The sequence below is a fragment of the Pongo pygmaeus genome, chromosome 11 (assembly GCF_028885625.2).
Source record: "Pongo pygmaeus isolate AG05252 chromosome 11, NHGRI_mPonPyg2-v2.0_pri, whole genome shotgun sequence".
NCBI lineage: Eukaryota > Metazoa > Chordata > Mammalia > Primates > Hominidae > Pongo > Pongo pygmaeus.
In genome coordinates, this window is record NC_072384.2 from 139958578 (window position 1) to 139979040 (window position 20463).

The following is a 20463-nucleotide window of genomic DNA, read 5'->3' on the forward strand; positions in this document are numbered from 1 at the left end:
CATGAACAAGCTCTTCTCCAGCTGGCACCAAGCGTGCTCTCAGGCCCTGCCACCTTGTCCAAGCTCCCCTGGACTCCTGCCAGCTGGCTGCACCTGCTGCCTACACACCCCCTCTTGGGCCTCCTGCAAAGCCACTCTCAGCTCCCAGGCTTTCTCATTACCTCCCGCCACCTTGTTTCTGAGCAAGGGCCATGCTCAGAATCTGCAAACCACCTGTCACCAGAAGCTCAGAATCAAGGTCTTGGGTTAATTGCAGGTCTTCAAAATTCCTTTTCTGCCCCTTAAAACTCTGTAGTACTCCTGGCCGGATACAATGGCTCATACCTGTAATCCAGCACTTTGGGAGGCCAAGGGGGCAGGATTGCTTGAGTCCAGGAGTTGGAGACCAGCCTGAACAACATGGTGAGACTCGGTCTCCACAAAAAATTTTAAAAATTTGCTGGGCTTGGTGGCATGCAGAGGTGCATGCCAGAGGTGGTCCCAGCTACTAGGGAGCCTGAGGTGGGAGGATCGCTGAAGCCCAGGAAGCCGAGGCTGCGGTGCATACCACCACACTCCAGCCTGGGCGACAGCAAGACCCTGTCTAACACACACACACACCCCCAACACACACACGGACACCCTAACACACACACACATACACACACCCTAACACACACCCTGTGTAAAACAACACTCTCAACCCTGTCTAAAAAACACACACTCCCTGTCTAAAACACACACACCCCCGTCTCACACACATGCACTCACCCTAATGCACACACATATATCCTAACACACATACACACTGTCTAAAACACACACACCCTCGTCTCACACACATGCACTCACCCTAACACACACACACCCTAACACACATACACACTGTCTAAAACACACACACACCCTTCTCACACACATGCACTCACTCTAACACACACACCCACCCTAACACACATACACATCGTCTAAAACACACACACCCCGTCTCACACACATGCACTCACTCTAACACACCCTAACACACATACACATCGTCTAAAACACACACACACACCCGTCTCACACACTTGCACTCACTCTAACACACACACACATCCTAACACACACACACTGTCTGAAACACACACACCTCCCCGTCTCACACACTTGCACTCACTCTAACACACACACATGCATCCTAACACACAAACACACTGTCTGAAACACACACACACACCCCCGTCTCACACACTTGCACTCTAACACACACACACACATCCTAACACACATACACACCATCTGAAACACACCCATCTCACACATGCACTCACCCAACACACACACACCCTAACACACATACACACCGTCTGAAACACACACACCCCCGTCTCACACATGCACTCACCCAACACACACACACCATCTAAAACACACACACCCTGTCTAAAACACACATACATACCTTAACACACACATATCCTGTCTAAAACACACACCCATAGTTTAACACACAGTCTAAGACACACACACCCTAACACACACACGCACACAAACCATAACATACACACCCGTCTAAAACACACATACACACACCTTAACACACACACATCCTGTCTAGAACACACACCCATACTTTAACACACAGTCTAGGACACACACACCCTGTCTAAAACACACATACATACCTTAACACACACACATCCTGTCTAAAACACACACCCATACTTTAACACACAGTCTAAGACACACACACCCTAACACACATACCACACCCTAAAACACACAAACACACCCTAACACACACACACACATACAGACCATAACACACCCGTCTAAAACACACACACACCTTAACACACACACACCCGTCTAAAACACACACCCATACCTTAATACATACAGTCTAAAACACACACACCATCTAACACACACACCCTAACACACACATACCCTAATAAACACACTCGAAAACACACACCCTGACACACACACCCTGCCTAAACACACACCCTAACACACACACAAACATCCCCCGACGCATACCCTAAAACACACACACACCCTAACTCATAAACAGTGTCTAAAACACACGTACACCCTAACACACACACCCTGTCTAAAACACACCCAGCACACACACCCTGTCTCATACACACACACAAACACACACACTCTATCTAAAACACACACAACCTAACACACACACCCTGTCTCACACACAAACACCCTGTCTAAAACACACACACACCCTAACACATACACATTGTGTCTAAAATACACACATGCACCCTAACACACACACCCTGTCTAAAACATACACCGCATCACACACACACACCCTAACACACACACACCGATTCACATACATACAACCTGTCTAAAACACATACACACCCTAACACACACTCTAACACACACACACACACACACACAGAGACAGTTTGTGGTATTCCTGAAACATTCAACAGTTGCAGAGCATTATTTAAATGCCATAAAAATACATCTTTATGAGATCATTTCTATATTAAAATACAATAATCTTGGCGGCCACAATGGTTAAAATAAGCAGGTTCAAGATCAAATAAAGTTAGAGCAGAACATGAGGACTGGAAGCAACCCCAGAGGAGAGACTTCTCCCTGGACTCACAGGATTAACACTCAACAGTGGTTTGAAGCAACTGGATTACCACGAACTCACTCATCACCAAGTTATTGTTGACAGAGACTTTTTAGCTGCTTTTATGTGGATGGGGGTAGCTCAGACTGAGCAGAATATTAGGAAATCATAGAATTGCCCAAATTAAAACACTGATCTTAAATTACACACGTTTCCCACAAAATCCTCTTTTTTTTTGTTTTGAGACAACAGTCTTGCTCTGTCGGCCAGGCTACAGTGCAGTGGCACAATCTCGGCTCACTGCAACCTCGCCTCCCGGATTCAAGCGATTCTCCTGCCGCAGCCTCCCGAGTTGCTGGGACTACAGGTGCGTGCCACCACGCCTGGCTAATTTTTGTATTTTTAGTAGAGAGGGGGTTTCACTATGCTGACCAGGCTGGTCGCGAACTCCTGACCTCAAATGATCTGCCCACCTCGGCCTCTCAAAGTACCAGGATTACAGGTTTGAGCCACCGCGCCCGGCCACTTATTTTGTTTCGAACTAAACATTATCCGTACCTCACACCAAGGTTCCAGGAGCGAGAGGATGCTCAAGTTACCAGCCACTGCCTGCTCAACCAGCTTCCTATTGAGAGCATCATCCCGGTGACCACAGACACGTCCCAGCAAATCCACTGCGGGGCTCCTTGACACTGAGAACATTTCTGGGCAAGACTTCCTCTAGGCACGAACATTCCGGAAGGGAAAGTAAACGACACTGGAGGGACAGGGTAGTGTTAAGTGGGTGGCCAAATAACAATGTCTGCCTTTCCTACTGGCCAGTCAAGTCACCAGTATCCTAAGCCCTTAACCACAAGGAAAGACAAGGACAGTTACTTGGGGAACTGTCGTTGGAGGAAAACAAGGGAATGGGAGAAAAAAAGGAGGGCTGGCTTGTCCTGCCAGCAGGCCCCTGTGGGCTTCCCGTCCACACTCTCGGTTTCATGGGTTTCATGCCGGGGACTCTGGCTTCAAGGCAGAGGCTCCGTGTCCCGACAAAGGCATCCTGCCCTGCCACAGCGCATCCCCTCAGGGAGGGTGTGGAGGGCTGGCCGGGCAAGGGGCGTAAGGCTCCAGGGCCTCCTTTCAAAGGAGAGCTCTTCCAGGCTAAGTCAATCCAGGTTCTTTCCTCAGGCCGCTCACATCATTAGAAATCGTTATTTAGAGCAATAAAATCCCAACAGTTAAGCAGCTTTGACGTCAGAGAACCAGGGCCTGGCTCTGGCAAAGTTCAGCGGGAACAGCAATAAAACCATAACACAAAACTCACCCAGCAGCAGAGGACTTTCACAGAACACAGGAGAGGAAAGCCGTACACACGGCACTAGAAGGGCACTTCATCAGCAGGGCAAAGCCAAGTCACACGACAAATGTGAGAGGGGCCCATGGGCGGCTGGACTCCCCCAGCCCGGCCTGCCCAGGGAGTGAGGGGCGGCACGGGCACCCACACCAGGCCACACAGGAGCAGGGCCCCCACGCCAGATGGGCAGGCAAGGGTGAGCCGGGTGGGCAGGGCGAAGGACGGGGCCAGCCAGCAGAGGACGGCATGAGAGACACATGGAGGGAGGGGAGGTGCAGCCAGGCAGGCCCTGAGCACCACGTTGCCTGCTGATGGCAAGGCAGCCCAGGACCCGGCTCCTTGGCTCAAGGAAAAGGGACAGTGGTTCCGTGGCTGTGCTCTGACACACCTAGAAATTTCCCGCTCAAGAGAGCAGACTGAATCCTTTAGTATTAATGATTTCTCTTCCTCCCAAAACCCACTAAAATGATGAAAAGCTGGATTGGAAAGCACTTCCAGCAATGCCTGGGAGCGGACGGACAGGTGCATCAGCTGACAAGAAACACAGAAGAACTCCCTGAAACTAGAGATCTCTGGGGATAGAGCTGCTTGGGAAGCCACACAAGCGAGTGGGCCTCGCCCAGGAGGGAGGGCACGGTTCTGGGCAAGCCCCATCCCCCGCCTGAGACGTGGGCAGAGGCCGCTGGGCCACCAGCCAGTGTGTGCAGGCGGTGGTACGCACGTGTTGGGCACAAGGGGTCCTGCCTCCCAAGGGACCTCTGGGCGGAAGGGCAGACACGGCAGAGAAAGATGATAGTGGACAGGGCAGAGGAGGCAGCCAACGGACTTCAGGCCCCAGGCAAACCACCCCAGCTGCACTCCCTCCACAGATGGAGAGCAGAGAATGGGCTGGGCCAAGGGGCAGCCCTGCCCTCCCCAGTGTGGCCTGTCTTCAGCCTCCGACCCACTGAGGGAGAGAATGGAGAGGTCGTGGGTGGCAATAAGGTGCACACAACCCAACTCACGGGGGCAGGACAGGCCCGGGCAGGCCGGTGATCAAACTGAACTGCAGCGGCTGAAATTCCCACAGAAAAGGCCAAACAAACCCAGCACCCTGCGGTTTCCAGAGCTGAGCCTCAAAGAACCCGGCCTGAAAAGGTTAGAGACAAGTGGATGGAGAAATATTTGTTAGCCAAAAGAAACCAACGGTAGAAATACCTCATGAAATACTGTAAGCTCTTGGTCAAAGAAACATTAAACAAAGAGAAATATATTACATTTTGATAAGAGACCTGATCTACAAAAAGAACAGTCATTAATTTTTAAGCTTTAAAAAAAAACACTGAACTATATAAAGCAAAAAATGGTTATTAATGTAAAAAGAATATTATAAAACTATAATCACAGTAGAAAAATACACTTTTCCAAGAAATCGAGCAGACAGAAAAAAATAAGGAAAGCTATACTGATTTAAATAACTCAACTGAGTTAACATATAAATAAAATAACATATAAAGAAAGGATACATATCCTCCTATATATAAATAAAATATATGTAAATGAGAGAAACTCTTTTTTTTGAGACGGAGTCTTGCTCTGTCACCAGGCTGAAGTACGGTGGCGCAATCTCAGCTCACTGCAACCTCTGCCTCCCGGGTTCCAGCGATTATCCTGCCTGAGCCTCCCGGGTAGCTGGGACTACAGGCACAAGCCACCACGCCCAGCTAATTTTTGTATTTTTAGTAGAGATGGGGTTTCACCATGTTGGCCAGAATGGGCTCCATCTCTTGACCTTGTGATCTGCCCACCGTGACCTTCCAAAGTACTGGGATTACAGCTGTGGGCCTCCGCGCCCGGCCGAGAACTTTAAATACAATATTGATACATACATATAGACGTCTTTAGACTAAAACAAAATCCTAAGAGCATACTTTCTCTTCAAATGCCTGAAAAGCATGTACAAATTATGATTATGTGTACACCAAGTCATACAAAAATATGCACCCCCATTAAAATAATCAAGTGAACTCAAACAATAATTTTCCCCTAGCACACTGACAAAAATAAAAGAGACTGAACCTACCCAGTGCTGGTACAGCACAAATGAAAAATATGCATCCTCTTACACTGGAATTTGGAACGAGGCTTCTGGAGCAATTTGACAGTCAACCTAATGACGTTTTAAGTGCACGGGCCCACTGACCCAGCTTCCACTTCCTGGAATTTGTCTAGTAGTGATACTTAGAAGTTTACAAAATATATGTATAATAATTGTTTGATGCCAATTTGGAATTGGTATAAACACTGCTACAACCACATAAATATCCATTCGCAAGGTATCAAAAAGAGCAAGTTATATTTGCACACATACTGATACCAAAAGATGCTTATAAAACATTAAAATGGACAGAATGTAAAACACAGGGCCCTGCCTATAGAATTATACTCTATGAAAATGCTCACACACATAACACCATGTTTAGACACAGAAAAAAGATACACTCTCACCCAACAGCAGCCCAGTGCAAGAGGGACAGAGCCAGCTCCATTCAATGTCTATGTAGACACTTTGATCCATAGCGCTTAATTTTGTCTTGGAATGATCATAAACCATTTCTTTACATCGGTCAACACATAAACAATTTAACTCAATAAAACTTTCATATCTAAAAAAAACCTGGAATCTTGCCTTCTGGAATTTTCAGACAGAGCCGATTCTACCCAGGGAAAGATGTGTGTAAGCGTTCTGGGCAATCTCAAAGAAAGTGACCCAGACAGACCCTGAGCCTCTATGCCTCTGCTCTAAGGAGCTGGACCCAGAGCCAAGGCTAACAGAGCCTCAGGTGCCTGTCTAAGCATCTGTCCAGTGGCCACCGTCTTCTCTCTCATGTGGACGCAAGACAGAAGTCGATGGCTAAGTGCCCTTGAAGGCCATGGTGCGCTGGAAGTGGCAGGAAGCTGGGCAGCATGGGAGTGGCTCTGCAGGAGCCCCACACTCAGGCAGGTCGGCGGCAGGCCTCCAGGTTTCATTATGGCGCATGCCCGGTGACTTTCCAAGGACGGAAAGTGTGAAGCCGTAAATGGATGGGCCCATGACATGCTTCTGAAGCTCAGAGCAGGACAGGCTTGCTTCCCAATCACGTCGGTCCCCCACCTGCCAGCTCTGTGACCTCAGGCAAGTTACTTCTTCCCTCCAGGCCTGAGATGATCTGGGGCTGTACTAAATGCTTGTAAAATGCTTGGCGCAGCCCCTCACAGAGGCACTCAAACACCAGGAGCAACCGTGGCCACGACCTGAGTGGGAACATGAGCTTCTTCCCAGACAGCCCAGATGCCCAGCTGGAGGAGCACTCCCACCCCTCACACAACCCCTCATGAAACAACAAAGACATTGGGCAAGAAACCAGCTCTCCACATCACAACCTGACCTTTAAACATCACCCTTGTCAAAAAGCATCGAGGAAACCTGTGTGCCACTCAAGTCAGCCTGCAAACCAGGGCCGCAGACTTGACTCCAAATCCTCCCAGGTTTTATCATTCTTCTTTCCTCAAGAGGAAGAATAAACCATCCATTTTGCACTTTGTGCTGTCAAAAACCAACAGTGACCACTATCAAGAAAAACAAAAGTCTCGAATCCAGAAAGCAAGCTGCAGTCACAAGAACTTCTACTTTGGGCAAAGAAAGCCCTGCTGTGTGCCCAGAGAAGAAAGGACCAGGCCTTACCTGGATGGCTTTGGGAGCTCATTGCTAGCAACGTCCACTCTTGTAAGTGATTTGAAATGTCTCAAAATTTCCACGGAAATGATAGCTCCAACGAGCTCCAAACTCCCACCAACACATACAAGTACCGGGATGGTGAGGGCTGGGTCACAGACGTTCAAGCGCCGAGCCTCGCCGGCAAGGTCTCATGAGCCAGGTAACCCACAAGGAGAACAGAGGCGTCCGTGGCTTCTGCAGATGAACCTGCAAGGTTAGAAGGAGAAAAAGAGACTGGAGTGACAACATGGAAGTTCCGATCTGGAAAACAACATCCAACTAGGGAAATGATGACTTCCTTTTTTTTTTGGAGACAGAATCTTGCTCTATCGCCCAGGCTGGAGTGCGGTGGCACGATCTGGGCTCACTGCAACCTCCACCACCCCCACAACCCTGGGTTCAAGCAATTCTCCTGCCTCAGCCTCCCGAGTAGCTGGGATCACAGGTGCATGCCACCAGGCACAGCAAATTTTTGTATTTTTAGTAGAAACGGGGTTTCACCATGTTGGCCAGGCTGGTCTCAAACTCCTGACCTCAAGTGATCCACCCACCTCGGCCTCCCAAAGTGCTGGGATTACAGGCTTGAGCCACCATGCCCCACCAACTTCCTTCTTTATCCTTGTTCTGACCAAGGACTGATAGAACAGTTCAGATGGAATCATTTCTACAAATACGAGCAGCTGGGATTTTTGTTAGTAAATCACAGACGTGTAAAAATGTCTCCGGAGAGCAGGGTTTCTCAGCCTCAGCACCACTGGGATTTTGGTTTCCGTATTTAGGTGTTGGGGTGTAGGGCTGCCATACACATTATAAGATATTTAGCAGGATCCTGGGCCTCTACACACCAGACGCCAGTAGCATCTTCCAAGTCATGACAACCAAGAATGTCTCCAGGGAGTGCCAAAGGTCCTCTGGGGGACAATATCATCCCCTGGTTCAAAATAGCTGATCTAGAGACACCTTCCTTACCCCTTCCAGAAGTTTCCCCAACATTAGGCTTTTGAAAGGAAGCAGAGTATCCTCCGACTAATATAAATTTATTCTGTTATATTAGCTTACGAAATAAATATGAAATAAAATGTTTTAAAAGAAAAATCACTTTCAGCGCATTTCCACCACAAAATGTCATTACTGCATGCTTGCATCAGCCTGGATCCATAGACATTCGTAGTCACAATGTCTGTGTAATCACAGAATTTAATTCTAAAGTCTGCATTCCTCACGTAACATGATAACCTAAAATAGTTCCCTCATGTTTCTGTCTTCGTAATGGCCATTTTCTCAGGTTTTCATTTTCTGCTTCTAAAAGCAATACATGCACATCACAGGCAAGTATTTAAAAAGTCATCCATGATGCCATCACACAGAGACAAGCCCTTGGTAACATTCTCACATGCTTCCTTGCCGTTGTTTTTCTTTGCCTTTTGCCCATACGAATCTCCAGTAATACAGCTGTCTATCATGTTCTCTGTGCCGATATTACAGCCAGGCATTTTCCAATGGCATTAACAATACCTGGTAAGCTTGGTTTTCAAGGGCTGTTTCCTATTCCATGTATGGATAGACAGCTGCTCCGCCCCACTTCAGGAGCTTCGGATGAGCCTGCTGCTCCCAGGGAAGTGTTGGGCCAAAGAGTGGCATGTGGCACCAGCTGAGCTCGTCAAGTTCTCTTTCCAAAGCCTGCCTCTTCAATAGATCAGTCACTAGATGAACCCAAAAGAGACAAGTCTCAGCACTCCTACCACTGAGAGTCCCTGGCTGATCCCAGCTCAAGTGCTTTCAGAGGCTTCTGTGTTCACCCTTCTTTAAAAGTGTGACCAATTCCTTTTCTTGATTTAATTAGTCTAGATTTTTTTTTTTTTTTTTTTTTTTGCCAATTGCTTATAACCAAAGAACTCTAACCAATTCATCATGTAAGGAATCACCCCCGCCCCCAAGGCTGGCTATCTAGATGCTTTCCAATTTTATGTTCATGGTATCTACAACTCTGATTAATATCTTCATGACTGTTGTTCTGTATCTGGTTATCTCCTTAGGAATGACAATGACTTATTTGTCTTCAGGGTCAGAATGTTTATTCATCTCTTGGTCAAAAAGAGACATTTTCTTGAAGGGAATGTAGATGGCATATTTTGCAAACCCTCACAAATCTCAGATGACAGTATCCTTCACACAAAAAAACACATCTCGGCTGGGTATAAAAATCTTAGACCACAAATATGCCCCCCTCAAAATCTTTGGATGTCATTCCCCCCTCAACATTGTAGAGAAGTTTAAGTCCAGCTCAATTACAGCTTCTTTCCAGGTAAAACTTTGGGGACTGAGTCTTGATGTTGTGGTTGTTGCCATTTTTTTCTGCCTGGAATCTACTAGCATTTTTTTCTTGAATCTTAAAGTTGAAAAACGTTGTCAGAAGATATATAAGTAAGAGTCTTTTATTTTGTTCAAAACATGACTCTTCAACAAATATAGGTCTTCTTTCTGCTCAGGAAAATGCTCTTCAATTACGTCATTGATTATTATTTTTGTTAAACTTGTTCTGGCTTCTTCAGAGTTCCTATGCTATTTGGCTGAAGTCTCCCCATCAGATCTGGCCTCTTTCACCGGTGACACATCTGTTGTTTATTCTGCATTCCCAGGCAGCCTCTCAAGTATGTTCTTCACTTCACTGCTGCTATTTTCCACAATATCCATTTTATTCCTTATGACTTCAAATACAGATTTTAACTAAGCCATGAACTCTTTGTTCTCAACCACTTCCCTTTAAACTCATCTCATCATCTCACTCGGCCTATTCCCTCCTCAAACATCACCTTCTACCTCTCTTTGTTGAGCCAGGTCTTCTTCTAGCCAAAGCCTTTTGAAAATATTTTTTCCTGATTTAATTTCATTTTCAGAGGCATATTCTTCTGCACTTCAGGATATTTCCTTCTTCCACACATTCTGGGATACGCTTTTTTTGACAGGTCCAAAGGTGAGTTTATTTCTGTTTATTTATCTTCAAATAGGAATAAGCTCTAGTCCAGACCTGAGGATTGCCAAGAGGCTATATGTGTGCTCACTCCTACCCTGTTCTCTGTTCACTTTAATACTGGTCAATTATGCTTCTCAAAGCTATAATTCTGGCAAGCTGACATGCACGGTTCCTAGCCAAATGTCCAGTGTCTAGCAAGGTTTCACCTAACATAGTGCTGACAGCTAGAGACAGATTCTTCTCCCAACTGCAGATTCAATAGAGCACAGGCATTTTCACTATAATAGAAATGTTCTGGAAGAACCTCACACTCTTGCAAAACTGTATACTAAAAACACAAGGGCTTATCTTAGAAAAAAGAAAAGTTGCAGTAGACTATTCAAAACTATGCTATTTCATCACCAAGGCATTACAAAAACATTACACAGAGAACATTACATTACATTAAGAAAAACATCACATAGTTTTAAATATATATATATATAAAATAGTCTTGATCAATGAAAAGTCCAGCAAACATAGAAATTTACCTTTTAAAAAGGTGAAAACAGTTTGATGGAACAGTAAAAGGAAGAATTAAAGCATCTACGTTACAGAATCGGAGACAGCCAAGCCCAACTATATCAGTGAGCATATCAAACTGTCTCAACACCCATTTAAAGGGCAGGGGTTGTCAGACTGGATAAAAAAGCAAGACCCCGCTTTCCCAGAGTATAAAGAGGAATCTTGTGAGGAGGGACTAAGAAGCTTTTGGAGAGAGGAGGCTGTGTGTTTTATAACGCACAATCAATCTTCCCCAAGCACTATACACCCAACTACGTGCTGCCTACAAGGAATCTATCTTAAGTTATATTTAAAATATAGAAATAGATTAAAAGATGGACAAATGGGTATCATATAACTAATCAAAAGAAAGCTGGAATGGTTATATTTATATCGAAGTAAAATGTAAAGAAAGAATACTACCAGCAATACAGAAGACCACTTCATAATGATAAAGGGGTTGGTTCATCAAGTGGACACACAGTCCTAAACATTTATGCACCTGCTGGCAGAGCTTCATACTTGACGCAAGCAGTGTGCGTAGGTATTCACTCACACCTCGATATTTCCATACGAGTTTACATTTCAACAATCATGAGTCTATACTGAGACCTCAGATCCCAACATCACAAGGTATAAAATAAAATAATATTATAAAATAATAAAAGCATAAGAAGAAATGGACAAATCTACAATTATAACTGGGAATTTTCACACCCTGCTCTTAGTAACTGTTAGAACAAGTAGACAGAAAATAAGAACAGAGAAGACCTGACCACTACCACCCACCCAACTTGACCAAAATGACATTCATGGAACGCTCCATAAACAACGGCTGAATACACGTTATTCACATTCTTTTTTAAAAACACGCACAGAACATTTATCAAGATAGAACATCTTCTGGGTCATAAAACCAGTCTCAAATTTAAAAGGACACAAGTCAAGTCATACAAAGTATGTTCACTGACAAAACTGAAATTAAATTAGAAATCAATAACAAAGATATTTGAAAATCCTAAGTATTTGCAAACGAACACATCATGAATCAAAGAAAAAATTTAAAAGAAATCTGAAAGCATTTTGAAATGAATGAAAATGAAAATACAACATATAAAAATCTGCAGTGCTTAGGAGGAAACGTAAGCACCAAATGCCTGTATTAGAAAAGAAGGCCTCAATTCAATGACCTTAGGTTTCACCTTAAAAAATTAGAAAAAGAACAAATTAAACTCAAAATAAGAAAAAAAAAACAATAACAGAAGACAACAGAAGAGAGAAAAATCAATGAAACTAAAAGCTGATTCTTTGAGACTATAAAATTGATAAACTTCTAGCCGAGCTGATAAAGAGAAAAGACAAAGATTAACAACACTGAGAATGAGAGAGGGGGCCAGGTGTGGTGGCTCACACCTGTAATCGTAGCACTTTGGGAGGCCGAGGTGGGTGGATTGCTTGAGCTGAGGAGTTCGAGACCAGCCTGGGCAACATTGTGAAACCCTGTCTCGACAAAAAAATAAAAAAAAAAATAAGCTGGGCGTGGTGGTGCATGCCTGTAGTCCCAGCTACTCGGGAGGCTGAGGTGGGAGGATCGCTTGAACCTGGCAGGTCAAGGCTGCAGTGAGCCAAAATCACGCCACTGTACCCCAGCCTGGGTGACACAGCAAGACTCTGTCCCCCCAAAAAAAATGAGAGTGGGAATTAACTACAGATTGCACAAATATTAAAAGGACAATGAGGAATACTATGAAAAACTTTATGCCAATAAATTTGACAACTTAGATGAAATAAACAAGTGCCTTGAAAAGCCCAAGCTACCAAAGCTCACTCGAGAGAGAGAGACACATCAACACACGTCTTCATGGGCCTGGATCCATCAGGGCAGCCGGACTGTGACACTCACTGTCATGATGTTTGCCTAGTGGTGACATCCAAATTGCCTCCTTTTTTCTGCACTTATTACTTAGAATTCCAAGGCAAGGATGAACTTTCACTGCTCCATCTTTCCAGTGACTCAGTAATCTACTTCCGTTCGTATGGACTCACAGATAGTTATGTTATCCTCTGTGTTACTAGTCCCATACTGCCACCATTTGTGTTGCTGCTAAAGCACCGGCCATCGGGAGCTCTTGCAAACCAGCTCCTATGTTTTTCTGGCAAGCCTCTAATCCAGTCTTTTGTTTGTTTGTTTTTAAGCATTTGCTTACTTTCTGATTTTACAAGATGTCCCTGTCACAGCCCCGGAATCAATGGCTTCTCCAGGGAACCCTGGTTCCATGTTTGGGAGAACTGTGCTCAGACCCAATCTAGTGCCAGATGTGCTCACTGCTGCTAGGTGACAGAGCGCACAGGGTCCTCTTAGCAGGCGGCGTGCATAGGTACTCACTCATACCTCAGTATTTCTGTACGAGTTTACACTTGAACAATCATGAGTCTATACTGAGACCTCAGATCCCAACATCACAAGGTGTATTTTAGTCTTCCTCTTTCCTTGTTTTTATTAAATATCTTTCTAACAGTGGGAAACCTGGTTCCTATTATCTACAGTATCTTTTCTCATTTGTTTAATTCTGGTACACACACAAAGTCATTTCAGAATCACTAACCTCTACACATGAGAAACACATTCACAAGACCACCATTTATACATGATTCTCCTTGTTCTCAGCCTTACCGTATCCAGGTAAGACACTGGTTTCCATAGTTATCAGGTGAGTGCATTTGTAAGAAAGTTAAATTCCTTGGTTAGTATATGTATTTCATGTTGGGTCCCCCACATACTGGTTGGTTTTAGTCATTTGTTTATTTTTTGGATATGTAAAAAGTACAAATATTTTAAGTAAAAAAAAGTGTTTTCATATTGATATTTGCAATTTAAGATTTCACAGGTTTTAACATTAATTTCTCTTTAAAAACAAAGCTTTTATATTACGAAAACTTCAAACATATACAAAGTAAAGAGAACTGTGTTACAGCCCACAGTATCTAGCTTCAACACCGGCCAACACCCTGGCATTCACGCTGCATCGGTACCTCCTTCCACCTACACTGAAACATCCAAAAGTTAACAGCACCATTTTGAAAATGCATATACCCATGTAACCCTATTACTATGTGAGTTCTTCCTTAGTTTTAAATGCATAGCCAAGCTAATGGGAAATATGTTTCACATGATGTGTCCAGAATCCGGCTGTGTCATAAACAAGAGAGCTTCTCAGAATCTTATGTCCTCTGCACTGAGGGAAGCAGAAGCCACTGAAGGCTTCTGAGCAGGACAGAGCCTCTGGGGTCGAGTCTAGGACAGGCTGAGATGACAGAAGCAGCTTGGGTGGGGACCCCTTCCCAGAGCTGGTGGGTGGGGGCTCCAGCTACTGGGGAGTGCTTGGAGAACATTCCCTTCCACTCGGTCATATAGTCAGCCTTCGTGTCTCCTTTTCAGCCAGAAATGGTTGTTCCCTGGTGCCTCTGGTGAAGGCTCACTGAGAGCCAGGTCACCAGGGCCCACCCACAGCCTCCTGGGAGGAAGCCAGTGGGAGCTGTGATTTAGAGAAGCGGAAGACTGGCCACAGCCTCCTGGGAGGAAGCCAGTGGGAGCTGAGATTTAGAGAGGAAGCAGAAGACTGGGGAATCTGCAGACGAGTGGATCTGACATGAGGAGGCTAAGAAGCCAGCTCCAGAACCTGCTGGGCAGAACATCAATGCCCACAGTCTGTGAACCCTTCTTTCTGGAAACCGGCAAGAACACAGAGTGCTTGAGCCAAAGGAAGTGAGAATTCAGGTTTTACAGAGCACGCATGCTAGACCCAAGGTACACCTGTTAGGAGTTCATGGTTGCAAGCAATAGAAAATTGACTTTGGATAATCTAGGCAAACAGAGGAAGCTCCTGGGAGTGAATGGGGTAGCTGGCAAAGCAGGTGGAGGGACCCACAGGCAGGAATTAATGGAGAGTCCCTTCAGAACACTGTCCAACCACACCTGATGGTCTGTGCTGAGCCACACCCCTTGACTGGGGAGGCCAGGACACCCTGACAGGCAGCGCCGCCAAGGTGAGACCAATGGGAATGAGGGTCATTCCTCAAAAGAAAACTAAAGTATCGTTACCAGAGGGGGAAATAGGACAAGGCAGACAGATGCCACAGACAGCTGCAAGGGGACCTGGAGACCCCAGCCCCCGTGTCACAGCTGGGGAGACTGAGTCAGCAGCCATGATGCTCAGTTGGGCTAAAAAGTAGCTCCAACAGCCACAGACAGGAGCTTCAGGGTCTGCCCAGGCACCCTGCCTTCCTGCAGCAGGACTCCAAGCTGTTCTGGCTCTGGCTGGGTCTGTTGTGACCATGTGCTGGCTTATCTGATGAGCACCTGCCCCGTGCCTGGCTGCAAGTTCCACCGAGAGCAAACGGGGACATGTATCGCTTCGCACACCCGGACCCTGGCTTGGAAAAGAGTACTAGATAGGGAGCAGGGGCGCCCGAGCTCCACCTGGTCCCTTGGGAAAGAGCACTAGACAGGGAGCGGGGGCGCCCGAGCTCTACCTGGCACCTTGGGAAAGAGTACTAGACAGGGAGCGGGGACACCCGAGCTCCACCTGGCCCCAGCACTACCCCAGTGGGCTCTCTCACCCTGGACCAGTTCCTCGTCACCCCTGAGCCTGATTCTTTTCTCCCCATAGAAGTACTGGGTTGGAGTTCATCAGCATCCCTGGTGTGCTGTAGGAAAAAGGCTCTGGGGCCAATGCTGTCTGGGAAATGGAAGTTCTCCAGACGGCTTAGAGGCTGCAGGTAAGCGCAGGAAAGGCACCTCTCTCTCCACCTCCACACCCACATGTCCCACCTCCCAGATCACCCCGCCCCAGACGCTCATTCCTGTCACCCTACTTTCTTGCCCTTCCAAGTTCTTTCCTTTTTCTGATATTTCATTCTATGTTGACATTAAGTAGTTGTTTATTTTCTCATTATCTGTCGCCCCCTCTGCCTGCCCCTGGCTGGAATGTGACCGCCTGCTGAACCCCGGGCACAAGGCACACAGTAGGCCCACACAACAAAACTGTGAACTGGATGAACATTTTTAAGGTCTTCCTGGATTCCCCTCAGAAACTACCTCACAGGGGGCTGAAGTTGAAAGCAAATTGCAAAAGAAACTGTTTTCTGCCTTTTGGGGGCTAGAGTTAAGTTTTAAGGATCTGATATCAAAGATTCCAGAAATTCACAAGTTTGTGGTACTTGAAGCCTCAGGACTCCCAACGCCTCAGAGAGCCTGCAGAGGGCTGCCATGAGAAAACCAGAGTCACATACAATGCAGGGAACTGCTGCTGGCCCTCAGAATATCTGGGTTAAAAGAAAAACTTCACATTCCCTCATGAAGACCACGGGCAGAGAAGAGAAAAATTAAGGAGTTAAGAACAAACAATTCTACAGCTGAAAACTAAATGGAACCCCTCAAAAAGAAAGCAGCGCTATCTCGAGCCCACAAGGAAAGCAGTCTTTTCTATTGGATTTGGGATGAGAACCCATCAGTCAGCTGTCTGCCTGATACCTCTCCTCTTTCTGCCCATTCCGTCACCTTCCCCTTAGGTGGCGTGTCTTTGAACAACCCAACGCAACACTCACAACATAAAAATGTACTAGAAATTAAATGGTTTAATAAGACTTAAGCATGATCTAGTTCTTTTTATCTTGATGTATGCGTCTAATGATACTTCACTAACCAGATTACAGAACTACAATGATCACTTTTCTAAGAAAACACATGGAAAGCACATGCTACTAAGATCTCAAGAATCCATTTGTTTCTGAAGGACGTTTGAAATGTATATCTGTACATCCCTAACTAAAATACATTCTAATAATTAATAAACGAATGTGGACATATTACAACTTTCAAACACAATGGCTTTTATGATGTATTTTCCCCTAACTTACCAGATGCACCAGAAGTCCACATTGAGCCACAGAGCCTGTGATTTTAATTTACAAGCACCTTTAGCAAGACAGCCATGGTCACTCTGCCAAGTGGGCAGTTTCTGACACTGGGCATCTATTTATATAAAGACATCTCTTTATTTTCATTTCTGCTCCACACAGAATAAATGAAAGCAAATGCATCACTAACGCTTAAGTGTAGGTGTATTTCCTTCACCAAACACTTGGAATCTAAGGTTACCTATGGTTCCTCCTCCCGCAGCTTGGAAATTTTGAAATTTTAGTTGACTTAATTTCATGGAATAAGCCATAAACCTTCCAAAGAGCAAAAGTCTTAGAAGCTATAAATCCATCAGAGAACATTCTTCTAAAAAATCTTACCAAGCTACCACAAAGAAATGTGACAGCATGGGGAGGGCCAGTTTTGTCCCTTACCACAGACCCTCCCCACCCCATTTCATGAGCAGGGACTATGGCTCAAAGTGCCCACCATGGCCTCAGCCTGCCATGCTGGTGACGGAACGGCCAGTGCTAGTGAAGCAAAAGGAGAACCCAGAGTCACACAAAGGAGAGCACCCTGCAGAACCCAGTCCAGAACGGCAAATACACATCATCTCCTGAGGCAACAGAGAGCCTTCCCCATCAGGGAGAGCAGCCTGCAGAACCCAGTCCAGAACGGCAAATACAGATCATCTCTGGGCAACAGAGAGCCTTCCCCAAACAGGGAGTGAGGCCAGGATGCCCACTCTCATCACTTCCACTCAACACCCCGGCAGAGCTCCTAGCCAGGGCAGTAAGGCAAGAAAAGAAAAGAAAGCAAAAAGATTAGAAAGGAAAATGTCACTATTCACAGATGATATAGTGTATACACAGAAAACTGAAAACAATCTACCAATAACTATTAAAATAACTAACTGAATTTTACAGGATTGCTGAGTAAAAGGTCAATGATGTACCAAAATCAAAAGCTATTGTATTTCTATACAGTGGCAATAAACAAATACAAAATAAGCTTTGAAAACAAGATAACATTTATAATAGCATACAATATTGGCAAATATCCAGGACTAAATCTATCAAGAGACGTGAAAGAATTCTACATAGAAAACTATAAAATGTAAGTGAAATTAGAGATCTCAATACAAGGAGGAATATACCATGTGCATGGACCAGAAACCCCAGTGAGATTCAGATGTCAATGTTTTGCAAAGTAATCGGCAGTCAATGCAATCGCAATCAAAATCCCAGCAGAATTTTTTTGAAAACTGACAATTTTACATTTTAAATGGAAGCACAACCTGAAATAGCAATCTGGAAGAGAAACAAGCTTGGGGGACTCACACTACCAAATATCAAGACTTCTTCTAAACCTGTGTAATTAAAGTAAACCAAGGAGAATATGCTAGGAGACCAACACAGAGTCATCTGATTATTGTGAAGATTCCACCCCAAATCCATAGGGAAAACAGGGTCTTTTCAATATGCAGTGCTTGTGTCAACTGCTCTTATATGCTAAATGAACCGCAGCCCATACAGCCCGCCATGTTGGAAATTAGTATGAGCTGGATCACAGACCTAAATGTTAAAGGTAAGCAATGAGGCCTGGTCTAAAAGACAACAACAAAAAATATCTTCAGGTGGGCAAAGACAGACAGATGTTAAAAAGGTACTGACCATGAAGAAAAGAAAATGATAAATTGTGCTGCACTCAAATTAGGAACATTTGTTTGTCAAAAGATGCAGAAGAGGGAAAAGGCAAGCCACAAAATAGAAGAGACCCTGCCACACATACACCCAGCAAGGGACAGATATTCAAAATGTATAAATAATTCTTACAAATCACTAAGAAAAAGGCAGACAACCTGAATGAAAAATAAGCGAAACACATCAACAGGTACTTTACAAGACAGGATTCCAAGTGGTCAGTCAACACACACAAGGTCCTGCACATGTGTGACTGCAGGGAAACACGATAAAGCCACAATGGAACACTCCATACCCACCAAAATGGCTAAAATCTACAAATGAAAGGATACCATGTGTTGGTAAGGATGTGGTTGGCTGGCACTCGCACACGAGGCCACAAAACATTGAGTGGCACACACCCTGTGGGAAACCCCTCTACAGCAGGTACTACAGCCACACAAGTGCCATGCCCCAGCAATGCCAGCCCGAGGCATCTACCCAACAGAAAGACATCTATGAAGACACGGCAGCATTATCTGTAATAGTCAAAAACCAGAAACCTCCCAAACGTGCCAACAGCTGCACAAATAAATACATTGTGATATCATCATACCACACAACACCATATAGCAGTAAAAATAAACAAACTACACCTATATGCAGTGACACAGATAAATCACAGAAACATCATGCTGAGAAAAAGCAGACACACACAGCAGCACCTACATGTGCATAAAATGTGAAAGCAGGCAACACTAATCCGCGGTGGGAGACGTCCAGACAGGTTCCCCTGGGAGGGGTGGGAGACGGCCACTGAAGGAAGAACAAGGGAGCGGTGGCGGGTGGAACGCCTGCTCCTTGATCCATGGAAGAGGAGCCACAGCCTTCACTTGTGGAAAGTCAGCACCCAGATATCCCTCCTGTCTTGTGTACTTTTCTCATGTATTTTATAATTCCATAAAAAACTGGTGCAGACCAATGACTCAAAGGCATCTTGCACCAAGAAAGATCCAAATGATAATACCGATCTGACTTGGTCCATGCAGCCTGCACGATCTTACCTGGACTTTCTGGACAGTGAGGAAGTATTTTATAGTTCTTGCCACCATTTTCTTACAATCAGTACATGTAGGAGAAATAGTCACCATACTATTCCTCTTAAAAGAAACCTCGCAGAAATGGAAAAGAATTCTTTCGGAACCCAGGAGGGTGCAAACACAGGGTGCAGATTTTAAATGGAGAAAAAACAGGCAATTCCCAAAGAGGTACTAAGTCAGGTTTGTCAGAAAAAATATATATGAAATCATTTTTAATTTGTGTAATTAAATGATTAATTTAATTTGAATTTAGTGTAATTAAAATTGAAATAAATTTTAAGCTTTAGAAAGCAAACTGTTGCTATATGACATTTCTGACTCCTGTCTATACAGTGAGTTTAATAAGCACTGCTTTCCTTAGCGAAACGTGGAGTGTAAGGTCTGGCTATTGTGTTTTATAAGAGTGTCATTTTATGATACATGGCCACATGGCGCAAGACTCGGATATTTTTCCCCCATAATTTGTTGGGACAGATTTATACTTTAGTTTCATAATGGACTCTACACTTGAAAGTAATAAAATTCCATTTCACTGTGTTGTAACGGGAATAAAATAGAAAGCATTTCACACAATCCACAGGCTTATGCTGA

The 20463-nt window shown here is 44.9% G+C and overlaps 1 protein-coding gene across 12 annotated transcripts in view; it reads right to left on the reverse strand.

Moving 5' to 3' along the window:
- The window catches only part of HDAC4 (histone deacetylase 4), a 356755-nt gene that overhangs the window by 297783 nt on the left and 38509 nt on the right, over positions 1–20463 (reverse strand). For 11 of the 12 annotated variants that reach the window (XM_054477421.2, XM_054477425.2, XM_063648197.1 and 8 more), the window contains exon 2: positions 7621–7860. The exons of the other annotated variant lie outside the window; for it this stretch is intronic. In XM_054477421.2, the coding sequence (XP_054333396.1) occupies positions 7621–7642 (22 nt within the window). In that variant the 5' untranslated portion in view covers positions 7643–7860. The remainder of the gene's footprint in view (positions 1–7620; positions 7861–20463) is intronic. 12 annotated transcript variants of the gene reach the window in all.